Source organism: Salmo salar, chromosome ssa04, assembly GCF_905237065.1.
Source record: "Salmo salar chromosome ssa04, Ssal_v3.1, whole genome shotgun sequence".
NCBI lineage: Eukaryota > Metazoa > Chordata > Actinopteri > Salmoniformes > Salmonidae > Salmo > Salmo salar.
This window is the reverse complement of record NC_059445.1, coordinates 69,031,029-69,045,613: the sequence shown is the minus strand read 5'-3', so window position 1 is coordinate 69,045,613 and position 14,585 is coordinate 69,031,029. Positions and strand designations below refer to the sequence as shown.

At 40.9% G+C, this 14,585-nt stretch overlaps 1 protein-coding gene across 4 annotated transcripts in view; it reads right to left on the bottom strand.

Annotated features, from left to right (window-relative positions):
- The window catches only part of arhgef12b (Rho guanine nucleotide exchange factor (GEF) 12b), a 109,186-nt gene that overhangs the window by 42,012 nt on the left and 52,589 nt on the right, over positions 1-14,585 (bottom strand). For 2 of the 4 annotated variants that reach the window (XM_045717284.1, XM_045717286.1), the window contains exons 4-8: positions 12,307-12,366; positions 9,540-9,638; positions 7,104-7,153; positions 1,421-1,478; positions 886-1,085 (exon numbers count right to left, since the gene is read on the bottom strand). In XM_045717284.1, coding sequence (XP_045573240.1) covers positions 886-1,085; positions 1,421-1,478; positions 7,104-7,153; positions 9,540-9,638; positions 12,307-12,366 — 467 coding nt within the window. The remainder of the gene's footprint in view (positions 1-885; positions 1,086-1,420; positions 1,479-7,103; positions 7,154-9,539; positions 9,639-12,306; positions 12,367-14,585) is intronic. The other 2 variants (XM_045717285.1, XM_014197790.2) reach the window with 2 other exon arrangements.

Here is a 14,585-nt window from a genome sequence, read left to right as displayed (position 1 = left end):
TTGGTGTCCTTTAGTAGTGGTTTCTTTGCAGGAATTCAACCATGAAGGCCTGATTCACACAGTCTCCTCTAAACAGTTGATGTTGAGATATGTCTGTTACTTGAACTCTGTGAAGCATTTATTTGGGCTGCAATTTCTGAGGCTGGGTCGTCCTTTCTTGTGGCGGTCCTCATGAGTGCCAGTTTCATCATAGCACTTGATGATTTTTGCGACTGCACTTGAAGAGACTTTCGAAGTTCTTTACCTTTTCTGGATTGACTTAAAGTAATGATGGACTGTCATTTATCTTTGCTTATGTCTTCACTGTTCTTGACATAATATGGCCATAGTCTTTTACCAAATAGGGCCATCTTCTGTATACCACCCCTACCTTGTCACAACACAACTGATTGGCTCAAATGCATTAAGTTAATAAATTCCACAAATGAACTTTTAACAAGGCACACCTGTTAACTGAAATGCATTCCAGGTGACTACCTCATGAAGCTGGTTGAGAGAATGGAACGAGTGTGGAAAGATGTCATCAAGGCAAAGGGTGGCTACTTTGAAGAATCTCAAATATTAAATATATTTTGATTTGTTTAACACTTTTTTGGTTACTACATGATTCCATATGTGTTATTTCATAGTTTTGATGTCTTCACTATTTTTCTGCAATGTAGATAATAGTAAAAATAAAGAAAGACCCTGGAATGAGTAGGTGTGTCCAAACTTTTGGCTGGTACTGTATTTAAAAAGAGAGTGTCTGAAATGGCACCCCACTCCCTATAGAGTACACTACTTATCCTATAGAGTACACTACTTATTCTATAGAGTGGTATACTATATAGTAAATAGGATGCCATTTCAGTTGCAGACAGAGAACCAATTGGCCATCTGTCGTACCCAGATGGGCAGCGGGGAGGTGATGTGGTCCTGGGGGCTGGTGGAGGAGGTGACGCAGCGCTCCCCTGTTCCCCCCGTTGGTCCAGGAGAGTGGGGCGAGGAGAGGAAAGAGGACAGGTCTCCCCCCTCGCCCTCCGACAGCGAGATCTGGGCCAGCCCCGGGGGCCTCCCCAGCACTGTGAGGGCCACATAGGAGCCCGCTGACACATAGAGACAATAGGGGTCACAGCTCTATTACTTGTATGAGTTTTAATTCTTATTATAAAAAATATATCTTCATGTAATGTCTCTCTATGTAGCCAACTTTCAACTTAAATTGACTGAAAACTTTTCACTCACAATGGCTAGCTTATTATACAGTATGGTCAGACTCATGAGATGATAAGACATTATACATCCTTATGACAAGTCTTACAATGCATTATGAGTGCATATAGCCTACTACAGGTTGGCTTTAAGAAAGTAAGTCTCTTGAAGAGCCTGTGATTTTTCATGTCTACGAATAATTGGATATAAAACTGCCACTGGAACTTACATTTTATTAGCTTGACGACTTCTACATGGTTTGAATGTGTTACTAAGGTCCCGTTAACCTGCAACAAAAACATAAACTACCCCTCAAATCAACGTCATTCAAATGAAATACAACACTTTCTATAAGAGGACTATGCGTTCTGTCTAAAAAGTAGCAAAAATGACAAAAACAATGCAAATGGGAAGCCCCATATTAGTTCATGTTCAACAGGAGCATGTGTACATAACAACTCTATTCAAGCCAAGAAATACCTTATTTATTTCTAAATGTTCATTCAAATCAAATCCATTTTTTGGCCAAATGCTTCGTAGACAACAGGTGTAGACGAACAGCTTACTTACAGGTCCTTTTTCAACAATACAGAGTTAAAGATAAGATAAAAAATGTAATAAAAAATAGAAAGTGACACAATGAATAAATATACAGAGAATAACGAATAAAAATAACAAGTAAAAATAACATAGCTATACATAGGGAGTAGAAAATAACATGGCTATATACAGGGAATACAAGTACAGAGTCGATGTGCAGGGGTACGAGGTAATTGAGGTAGCTATGTACATATAGGTAGGGGTAAAGTGACTAGGCAGAAGGATAGATAATAGACAGTAGCAGCAGCGCATGTGGTGAGTTTGAAAGTGTGTGTGTGGAGTCAGTATAGTATGCATGTGTGTGCATGTTATGTGTGTTTGGGCGTATGTAGGATGTGTGTGCGTGTGCGCGTGCGTGTGTGTGAGTCCAGTCTGTGTACATAGGGTCAGTGCAAGAGAGTTAGTGCAAAAAAACGTAAAGAAATAGTTGAGAACAAGTTCTCATTTACAATTGCGACCTGGCCAAGATAAAGCAAAGCAGTTCGACACAAACAACAACACAGAGTTACACATGGAGTAAAACAAACATACAGTCAATAATACAGTAGAAAAATAGTTAGTGCAGGTAGTCCGGGTAGCCATTTGTAGCCACTCTTGTTTAGAAGTCTTATGGCTTGGGTGTAGAAGCTTGTTGGTTCCAGACTTGGTGCATTGGTACCACTTGCTGTGCGTTAGCAGAGAGAACAGTCTGTGGCTTGGGTGGCTGGAGCCTTTGCCAATTTTTTCCTGCTTCTTCTGACACCGCCTTGTATAGAGGTCCTGGATAGCAGAGATCTCTTTCCCAGTGATGTACTGGGCCGTATGCACTACCCTCTGTAGCGCCTTGCGGTTGCCATATCGAATGGTGATGCAGTCAGTCAAGATGCTCTCAATGGTATAGCTGTAGAATTTATTGCGGATCTTTTCAGCCAACTGAGGGGGAGAGGCATTGTCCTGCCCTCTTCACCACTGTGTTGCTGTGTGTGGACCATGATAGAGTCTTAGTGATGTGGACATCCAGGATCTTGAAGCTCTTGACCTGCTCCACTACAGACCCGTCGATGTGAATGGGGGCTTGCTCGACCCTCCGTTTCCTGTAGTCCACGATCAGCTCCTTTGTTTTATTGACGTTGAGGGAGAAGATGTTGTTATTGACCTCCTCCCTATAGGCTGTCTCATCGTTGTCGGTGATCAGGCCTACCAACGTTGTGTTGTCGACAAACTTAAAGATAGTGTTTGGGTTGTGTGCGTCCATGCAGTCATGGGTGAACAGGGAGTAAAGGAGGGCACTAAGCACATACCCCTGAGAGGCCCCCATGTTGAGGGTCAGCATTGAGGATGTGTTGTTGTCTACCCTCACCACCTGGGGGCAGCCCATCAGGAAGTCCAGGATCCAATTGCAGAGGGAGGTGTTCAGTCCCAGGGATCTTAGCTTAGTGGTGAGCTTGGATGGCACTATGGTGTTGAACGCTGAGCTGTAGTCACTGAACAGCATTCTCACATAGGTGTTCCTCTTGTCCAGGTGGGAGAGAGCAGTGTGGAGTGCAATAGAGATTGCACCCTCTCTGGTTCTGTTGGGGCGGTAGGCAAATTGGAGTGGCTCCAGGGTGTCTGGGATGATGGTGTTGATGTGAGCCATGACCAGCCATTCAAGGCATTTCATGGCTACAGATGTGAGTGATACGGGGTGGTAGTCATTTAGACAGGTTACTTTGGCTTCTTCGACACAGGGACTATGGTGGTCTACATGAAACATGTAGGTATTACGGACTGTGTCAGGGAGAGGTTGAAAATGTCAGTGAAGACACTTGCCAGCTGGTCAGCGCATGCTCTGAGTACACCTCCTGGTAACCCGTCTGGCCCTGCTATGAATCCTAACATCAATACCAACATCAATGCATGACTAATTGAAAATGTTACTGAAGTGAAAGTTTAGGTTCACCCCCACAAACTAACAATTCATTTTCTTCACTGACACTATGCACAGCACTAAGCCATCCTGCCCTTTCCAATGACCCATTGGAATGCATTGCCATTATATGGTGTAGCTACTCAGCATCCCAGCAGAGGGCAGTGGTAAAGTATGGAGGGGGCCAAACCCATGACCTACGACCTACTGCAGTAGCCTGCAGGGTTCTCTTGTCTGAGACAGAATTATGTTTTTCTTAAACACTGATCTTTCGTCAGTTTAGCATTTTCCCCACTAAGGGGCAATCACCAGTTGCTACAGACACACATGATAACATACGCACTATACACACACGTACGCATGGATTTTGTGTTTTAGATATGTGGTAGTAGACTAGTGGCCTGAGGGCACACACTTAATGTGTTGTGAAATCTGATGTGAAATGTAATGCAATGTTTTTAATTGTATAGAACTGCCTTAATTTTACAGAACTCAGCTAATAGGGATCCATAACAAATACAAATATATACATTTCTGGACTAAAAAAATGATTATCTATACCCATTGATTCTTAAGGAATATAACTTATAAATGGCTCATTAGTTTAACAGTCGTACCTCCATCAGATCCTAAATATAAGCATGTTTTTTGTATTTTTGTAAAAATAAATAAATAAATAATGTAAACAAACACTACATAGCCTCAAAACATGGTTAAAACTATATCTTGCATCCATAGCTCTGTATGAATTTGAGAGTGGTTACATTTCTCCAGCCCCATCCCTCAGATTTTTACCGAAACAGAGGCAGGGATCAGGGTTTGTTATTGTTTCAATTGCGGATTGCCCCTTTAAGGTAAGGATTGGGGAGGGGAGGGGAGACTGATCCTAGAATGGTAACTTGGGAAAACTTCACCCAGATTGGTCTCTGTTTTAGAGATAGTGGCAGGATGAAGTTGCCCCCTTCACACTGATCTAGTTTCAGTTTTGCATTTTGGTTAAAATGCATGAGGTAAGGTTCTTGGGAAGATAAACTGATCATAGATCTGAAACTAAGGGTAATCCCAGGAGACGTGGGGGGAGACGTATTAGAAAACGTAATACACAACTAGCAAAGTCTCCACCCCTCCAAATGAAAACTTTCAGCCAGTTTCGGGCAAATCTATGGGCCAAATGTCCCCTCCCCTTCCAAAATTTGAAAGATGGGAACACCAGCAAAGTCATGATTTGTCCAAATGATCAGAGATTAAAAATCTGAGTACCGAAACAAAGTTCCTCGTTAGTCGTCCCATCCCACAGTCTGTCGACAGATCAGACCTGGGTTCAAATACATATAGATTTGAGTATCTGGTATTTAAAAAAGAAAATGGTGTATTTGAGTATTTTCAAACACACAGCCCAAAATCAATACTTTTATTTGAGTATTTTAACGGTTATTTGTAAAAACCAAATAGTCTACAAAATTGTACATGAGATTATTTTCAAATACCTGGGTAAAATGCATGAGAGTGTATTTTTAAGTCAGTCTGAAGTTTACATACACCTTTAGCCAAATACATTTCAACTCAGTTTTTCACAATTCCTGACATTTAATCCTAGTAAAAAGTCCCTGTTTTAGGTCAGTTAGGATCACCACTTTATTTTAAGAATGTGAAATCTCAGAATAATAGTAGAGAGAATGATTTATTTCAGCTTTTATTTCATTCATCACATTCCCAGTGGGTCAGAAGTTTACATACACTGAATTAGTACTTGGTAGCATTGCCTTTAAATTCTTTAACTTGGTTCAAACGTTCTGGGTAGCCTTCCACAAGCTTCCCAGAATAAGTTAGTTGAGTGAATTTTGGCCCATTCCTCCTGACAGAGCTGGTGTATCTGAGTCAGGTTGGTAGGCCTCCTTGCTCGCACATGCTTTTTCAGTTCTGCCCACAGATTTTCTATGGGATTGAGGTCAGGGCTTTGTGATGGCCACTCCAAAACCTTGACTTGGTTGTCCTTAAGCCATTTTACCACAACTTTGGAAGTATGCTTGGGGTCATTGTCCATTTGGAAGACCCATTTGCGACCAAGCTTTAACTTCCTGACTGACGTCATGAGATGTTGCTTCAATATATCCACATAATTTTCCTTCCTCATGTTGCCATCTATTTTGTGAAGTGATCCAGTCCCTCCTGCAGCAAAGCACCCCCACAACATGATGCTGCCACCCTCGTGCTTCACGGTTGGGATGGTGTTCGTCGGCTTGCAAGCCTTCCCTTTTTCCTCCAAACATAACGATGGTCATCATGGCCAAACAGTTCTATTTTTGTTTCACCAGACTAGAGGACATTTCTCCAAAAAGTATGATCTTTGTCCCCATGTGCAGTTGCAAACTGTAGTCTGGCTTTTTTATGGCGGTTTTGGAGCAGTGGCTTCTTCCTTGCTGAGCGGCCTTTCAGGTTATGTCGATATAGGACTCGTTTTACTGTGGAAATAGATGCTTTTGTACCCGTTTCCTCCAGCATCTTCACAAGGTCCTTTGCTGTTGTTCTAGGATTGATTTGCACTTTTCGCACCAAAGTACGTTCATCTCTAGGAGACAGAACACACCTCCTTCCTGAGCGGTGTGACAGCTGCGTGGTCCCATGGTGTTTATACTTACGTACTATTGTTTGTACAGATGAACGTGGTACCTTCAGGTGTTTGGAAATTGCTCCCAAAGATGAACCAGACTTGTGGAGGTCTACAATTTTTTCTCTGAGGTCTTGGCTGATTTCTTTTGATTTTCCCATAATGCCAAGCGAAGAGGCACTGAGTTCGAAGGTAGGCCTTGAAATACATCCACAGGTACACCTCCAATTGACTCAAATGATGTCAAATAGCTTATCAGAAGCGTCTAAAGCCATGACATCATTTTCTGGAATTTTCCAAGCTGTTTAAATGCACAATCAACTTAGTGTATGTAAACTTCTGACCCACTGGAATTGTGATACAGTGAATTATAAGTGAAATAAAAAGTCTGTAAACAATTGTTGGAAAAATGACTTGTGTCATGCACAAAGTAGATATCCTAACCATCTTGCCAAAACTATAGTTTGTTAACAAGAAATTTGTGGAGTGGTTGAAAAACAAGTTTTAATGACTCCAACCTAAGTACATGTAAACTTCCGACTTCAACTGTATGAGTATTTTCAAATACTTTCCAAGTATTTTTCCAAATGAATTACAAATATTCAACTAATTGTCTTTTCAAATAAAATATATCTGAATACTTACTTCAGATGTACCGTATGTGAAAGCAATTCAGATATTTGACATTGTATTTGAACCCAGGTCTGCGACAGATGCTACTACCATTTATGTTACATGCATCTGTCCACGAGAGATTAGGCTACGGGTAATGTCTAGGAAGAGTGTTATGGGCCCCAGAGAGGGAATGAGCCTCACCTTGATGATCCTATCACCCGTCTGGACACCCGCTCGCATGGCAGCGCCATCTGCGGAAGAGGACAGGACAGGCAAAGGGAGTGAGAATGATAAAAGGTTAGAGATATTACTGTATCTGACTGTATTATGACACCTCCAGAGATAAATCCAATATATTGTATCCTTGCCTTGGGTATCAAGACTGTATGAATAGATATTTACATTGTGCTATGCTCCCAATTGAACATATTGCGCTAACGTCAGAGGTTTACACCCCCAAGATATACAATTAAATTAACTTGACATATAATAAATATACAGTTGAAGTCGGAAGTTTACATACACCTTAGCCAAATACATTTAAACTCAGTTTTGCACAACTCCTGACATTTAATCTGTCATGATTCCCACCGACGGTGGCGCCCCCTCCTGCTCGGGTGGCGCTCGGCGGTCGTCGTCACCGGCCTATTAGCTGCCACTGATTCCCTTTTTTGTTTTCCCCCCTTTTGTGATTGTGTGCACCTGTTCGTAGTGGGGGTGATTAGCGGGGCTGCCTTCTCATTGTGCGGGATTGTCATTCCTGTTTGTGTGCTTGTGTTTACGCTTGTGCGTTAGTTTTGCGCCGCATGTGTTTTCCCCTGTGTTTGGGGCACTTTGTTTTGTGTGCGCGCTATTCGCTGTTTGGGGTGGCTTGTGTGTGTTCGCCTCTTGACCCATCAAAAAGCCACTACCCTGTGCTCGCTGCTTCCTGCGTTTTGATTCCTCACTCACGACGCCCGAGCCTTACCTAATCCTAGTAGAAATTTCCTGTCTTAGGTCAGTTAGGATCACCACTTTATTTTAAGAATGTGAAATGTCAGAATAATAGTAGAGAGAATTATTATTTCAGCTTTTATTTCTTTCATTACATTCCCAGTGTGTCAGACGTTTACATACACTCAATTACTATTTGGTAGCATTGCCTTTAAATTGTTTAACTTGGGTCAAATGTTTTGGGTAGCCTTCCACAAGCTTGCCACAATAAGTTGGGTGAATTCTGACACAATCCTCCTGACAGAGCAGGAGGACACGCTTTTTCAGTTCTGCCCACAAATTTTCTATAGGATTGACGTCAGGGCTTTGTGACGGCCACTCCAATACCTTGACTTTGTTGTCCTTAAGCCATTTTGCCACAACTTTGGAAGTTTGCTTGGGGCCAATGTCCATTTGGAAGACCCATTTGCGACCAAGCTTTAACTTCCTGACTGATGTCTTGAGATGTTGCTTCAATATATCCACATCATTATCCTGCCTCATGATGCCATCTATTTTGTGAAGTGCTCCAGTCCCCCTGCAGCAAAGCACCCCCACAACATGATGCTGCCAGCCCCGTGGGGATGGTGTTCTTCGGCTTGCAAGCCGCCCCCTTTTTCCTCCAAACATAACGATGGTCATTATGGCCAAACAGTTCTATTTTTGTTTCATCAGACCAGAGGACATTTCTCCAAAAAGTACGATCTTTGTCCCCATGTGCAGTTGCAAACGGTAGTCTGGTTTTTGGAGCAGTGGCTTCTTCCTTGCTGAGCGGCCTTTCAGGTTATGTCGATGTAGGACTCGTTTTACTGTGGATATAGATACTTTTATACCCGTTTCCTCCAGAATGTTCACAAGGTCCTTTGCTGTTGTTCTGGGATTGATTTGCACTTTTCGCACCAAAGTGCGTTCATCTCAAGGAGACAGAACACGTCTCCTTCCTGAGCGGTGTGACAGCAGCGTGGTCCCATGGTGTTTATACTTGCGTACTATTGTTTGTACAGATGAACCTGGTACCTTCAGGCGTTTGGAAATTGCTCCCAAAGATGAACCAGACTTGTGGAGGTCTACATATTTTTTTCTGAGGTCTTGGCTGATTTCTTTTGATTTTCTCATGAGGTCAAGCAAAGAGGCACTGAGTTCGAAGGTAGGCCTTGAAATACATCCACAGGTACACCTCCAATTGACTCAAATTATGTCAATTAGCCTATTAGAAGCTTCTAGAGCCATGACATAATTTTCTTGAATTTCCCAAGCTGTTTAAAGGTACATTCAACTTAGTGTATGTAAACCTCGGACCCACTGGAATTGTGATACAGTGAATTATAAGTGAAATAATCTATTTGTGAACAATTGTTGGGAAAATTACTTGTGTCATGCACAAAGTAGATGTCCTAACCGATTTGCCAAAACGATAGTTTGTTAACAAGAAATTTGTGGAGTGGTTGAAAAACGAGTTTTAATGACTCCAACCTATGTGTATGTAAACTTCCGACTTCAGCTGTACATACATTTTCATATGGGTGGCCCCAGTGGGAATCGCACCAGTGACCCTGCTGTTGCAAGCACCATGCTTTACCAATTAAGCCACACCATACCTCATCATAACTGACTTGACTAAAGAACAGGAAGGTGTAGATTAGAATAGGATGGAAAAGGCCTTACCCTCTTTGACCAACTGCACAAATACAGGGTTGTCTCCGCTCACTGTCAACCCGAAGCCATTCTCATCTTTCTGGATGATCACACAACGCTGGACAAGCCCTACACATAGACAGACAGAAGAGAAAGAAATATTGTGTTACCCACCATCACACACACAAACAACACACACACATACACTCGGGTTGGCACAGTTAAAGGAATCAAGGTCGGTGACAGGGGGTGCGTGATGGGGCACAATATGCAATGTGGGTGTCAAACTGTTTTCCTATATACAGGTATAAGGCAATGTGTCTCCTTGGTGATGGAGGCACTCACTCAATAGATCAGGTCTGTTTTGTGGCTAGTCGTTGTTATAAAATGATGATGATGAAACCTGAGGCTTTTGAAGCTTCTATTGAGTGGCAGCAATGAATGATTGATACCTCAGGGTATTACCTGGTTTCAAATACTTAATACTACGCCCCAGTTGTGAAAGTACTTCACTCTCTTCTTCAAAAGCCTTTAATACATGGATGCATTTTGTTAAAGGGATAGTTCTGCAAAATCGCATATTAGACATTTGTTCCCTGAACTTGAAGGCAGTCTATGCACAAAAAGAGACAAACAAAAGTATAGTGTGGATTGCAATCACTCCTTGTCCATAGACTGCTTTCAAGATAAGGAAACAAATATCGAAATAGTTTTGCTAAACTATCCCTTTAATATCCGTATGATGCTTTGATAGGCTGTTATAAATAACAGCATAACACATGACCCTCTAGGAACCCAGTTTGATGCTCACATAAAGACATGTTGTTTGTGGAACATTGATATCAGGACACAAGTGGCAACAGCACCCTCTGTCATGTTTGTTTGAACACAGATTGTGAGTTGTTTGACTTTCAAATAGAGAGACACACGGATTCACATTCGTAAATTGACATTGATTCACCACACCAGTAAACTTGCAGGTGAGTTGCACTAACACAATAGTTAATCCAAACCCATATCATCATTATAAACAGTGAGTGCATACTGTAAACAAAGCCAAACGAAAAAGCAGATTAAACCAGTAGTCCAGGTTGCAGGTAGCCTCTCGTACAAACCATCCTGATCTCGCAAGCTTACATTCTGATTCGTTATCTGTGAAGCGAAACAGAATGTAAGCTCTCGAGGTCAGGATGGTTCATACGAGGCTAGGTTGCAGGAGGTACAGTAAGAAATTGTGCAATGTCAAATAATGGCTAATGTTGCAACCCAGCAACAGATGTAATCATCAACGTATTACTCAAATTATTGCAAATGTGTGAGAAAATATGGTTCTGTCTCACTTTGAAGCACTTTAAATGGACATTTCAGCCACATTTTTTATCCACATATTTGTTTCCTTACCTTGAAAGCAGTCTATGAACAAGGAGACTTTAGTCATTGCTTTGGTTTTGTTAAGCTAGCCACTGACACTAACTGATATTGTACAGCGTTTTTCTCAACATAGAAAAGTATTGGATGAGCTGTGTAAGTGTTTTTTTCGGGCTGCCTTTTTGGGGGAAATAATTTTTGGCATGGAAAAACATTTTCAGTGTAAACTTAATATAACATATGTAGAAAACTTATTGGAGCTATGTATTTTTAAATAAGATTTGTAATTTTTTTTTTTACTAACAATCACCAAAATAAAAGCAAAACAGTCAGGGAGAATCTACAATTGTAGAAAATTATGCATTCAGGAGTATTTTTGTCATGACATGGGGGCCCCCATTGACTTTGTTAAGTCACTTAGATAGCATAAGAACACGGCAATAGCCATAGCAAAATCTGTAGAATTGCAGGAAATTCGCTTTAAAACAGCAACATTTTGTCTCTGCGAGCAAGAGGGCCTCCAAAAAAAGGGGTCGATGACCTCGCTATTGGCCCAGGCCCACTGCCACACCCCAGCCAAACCCCTCACCTAAGCCCCATTTTAATCCAGAAAGAATCCTGCTGTATTAGCAATTTTATAGCTAAAAAACTAAGTAAATTCAATGTCATGCCCAAATCACATCAAAGTCACTTCAAAGTTATTGGGCTACACAATCCCTTTAAAATATGATCTGGGCATGAAATTGAAAGCATGCTAACTGGGGGACACTGATTTACTGCCACCAACATTAACAGTTGGTGGCAGTAGCTAGCTTCACAACACCAAAGCATGGATTTCAGTCTCACCAACCTTGACAATGTAAATAAATAGGTCATTCGGCTGAACTGCCACTTAAAAATGTAGTATAGTTAAACAGGTGCGTTTTCTCCAACTTTCTCCCCTCAACCTCTCCTGGTAGCATTCCGTCATCAACCCAAACATCTTCCTTCACGCTGCTCTGGCCAGGTAACACTAAAACATCCAGACAATGTTTCTCAACACTGCGGGAAAGTTCACTGCCAGGGCAATGAGAGGCAATGGTGAGTTCAATAAAAATTAATAAAAGGAGAACGAAGGGGTGTAGGACTCGTGTTAGTACGTTCGTGAACATGACAGAAGAACTGGGGACGTCGCAACACAAAACAGCCCCCACACACTAACGGGGTGCATCTCAATAGTCTAAAACGGCAACTTCCACTTGCCTCCCTTTGTTTGCACTGAACTTAACAGACGGGATAGGTGCTATTATGGTGGAAAAAAAGCCTAGTGCTGGTGAATCGGGTTTCCACCTGTCCACTGTCCTGTTCCCTCAGATCAAATGAAGGAAAGGAGACAAGAAAAAGAGGACACTTAGAGACTATTGAGACACAGCCATTAAGACCATCTTACCACAGGGTTCGGAGGGGCTTCCCTCGGCTACTACACAGCCAGACCGCTGCACAGGCACGTCTAGTACAGCACGACACAGTTCACATGGTAACGTAAAAACACAACCAGGACACACAGAGGAGAAAACAGAGCAAAAGAAAGAGCACAAGAAAATCTAAAACATTGGGAGGAGAAAAAAACATGGCAAAAAAAAGAGTGAGTCTTCTGTACCAGTGTGACTATACACCTTACCTTACAGTGTGTGAGGAGTCAGTCTGAATTTTGTTGCAATAAGTAATTGTTTTATTGAATCTATGTACAGTACCAGTCAAAAGTTTGGACACACCTACTCATTGAAGCGTTTTTCTTTATTTTTACTATTTTCTACATTGCAGAATAATAGTGAAGACATCAAAACTATGAAATAACACATATGGAATCATGTAGTAACCAAAAAAGTGTTATTTTATATTTGAGATTCTTCAAAGTAGTCACCCTTTGCCTTGATAACAGCTTTGCACTCTCTTGGCATTCTCTCAACCAGCTTCATGAGGTAATCACCTGGAATGCATTTCAATTAACAGTTGTTAAAAGTTAATTTGTGGAATTTCTTTCCTTCTAATAACCTGTTGGGGCTCGGGGGCAGTATTGAGACATTTTGAAAAAAATATGTGCCCATTTTTAACTGCCTCCTACACCAACTCAGAAGCTAGGATATGCATATTATTAACACATTCGGATAGAAAACACTCAGAATTTTCTAAAACAGTTTGAATGGTGTCTGTAAGTATAACAAAACTCATATTGCAGGCAAAAACCTGTGAAAAATAGATCCAAATTTGAATTGAATTTTGTGACTGTACTATTTAGTGTCACTGTTTTATAGATACCATAGTGAGAAAGGATTCATTTCGCAACACCTACGGCTTCCACTAGATGTCAACGATCTTTATAAAGTTGTTTGAAGCGTCTATGATAAACAGAGAGCAAATTAGAATGCAAGGAAGTTGACATGTCATCACTTCATTTTTTTGCGCCTGCGCATAAATCTGAGAAGCGTGAGTTTGTCATCATTGTTTATCTAGACATAGGATAGGTTGTGTGAAAATATTACTGATGTTTAACGTTAAAAATGGACCAAAAGATTAATGCTAAACAACATTTGACATGTTTGAACGAACGTAAATAGATTATTTACTATGTTTTTTTAGCTTTTCGGCGTGATTTTACACCCCCCCACCACGTTTTGTGGGAGCATAATGAACGCTAAGTACTTGGTGTTATTTGGACATAAATTATGAACTTTGTCAAAAGAAACCACATTTGTTCCGGACCTGGGAAATCCTGGCAGTGCCTTCTGATGGAGATAATCAAAGGTAAGGGGATATTTACAATGTTATTATCGATATTAGATGATGCTAACTGTATAGCATAGCTTATTGTTCTTAGCATAGCACCCCGTTTATTGCAAAATGTGATTTCCCAGTAAAGTTATTTTGAGATCTGGCCATTCGGTAGCAATTACGAGATGATAATATATTATTCTTTGAATGACAATATTATAATTTACCAATGTTTTCGAATAGTAATTTTGTTATGTTCACCGGAAGCATTTCAGAGAAGAAAAAATCTGAATTTCACGCTACTGTAAAATGCTGTTTTTGGATATAAATATGAACTTGATGGAACAAAAAATGCATGTATTGTATAACATAATGTCCTAGGAGTGTCATCTGATGGAGATTGACAAAGGTTAGTGCATAATTCTAGCTGGTTTCTGCTTTTGGTGACGCCTGACCTTGAATTGAAAATGGATGTTTGTACTTTTGTGGCTATGTACTGTCCTAACATAATCTAACTTTATGCTTTTGCCGTAAAGCCTCTTTGAAAATCGAACAATGTGGTTAGATTAAGGAGATGTTTATCTTTTAAATTGTGTAAAATAGTTGATTGTTTGAGAAATTGAAATTATTAGATTTTTGATGTTTTGAATTTCCAGCCTTGTTAGCAATCCCGACTCGGGGTTCATTGCTAATCTGTAGCCCCAACAGTTGTGTTTGAGCCAATCAGTTGTGTTGTGACAAGGTAGGGGTGGTATACAGAAGATAGCCCTATTTTGTAAAAGACCAAGTCCATATTATGGCAAGAACAGCTCAAATGAGTGAAGAGAAATGACAGTCCATCATTGCTTTAAGACATGATGGTCAGTCAATCAAGAAAATGTCAAGAACTTGAAGAAGGTTTCTTCAACTGTAGTAGGAAAAACCATCAAGCGCTATGATGAAACTGGCTCTCATGAG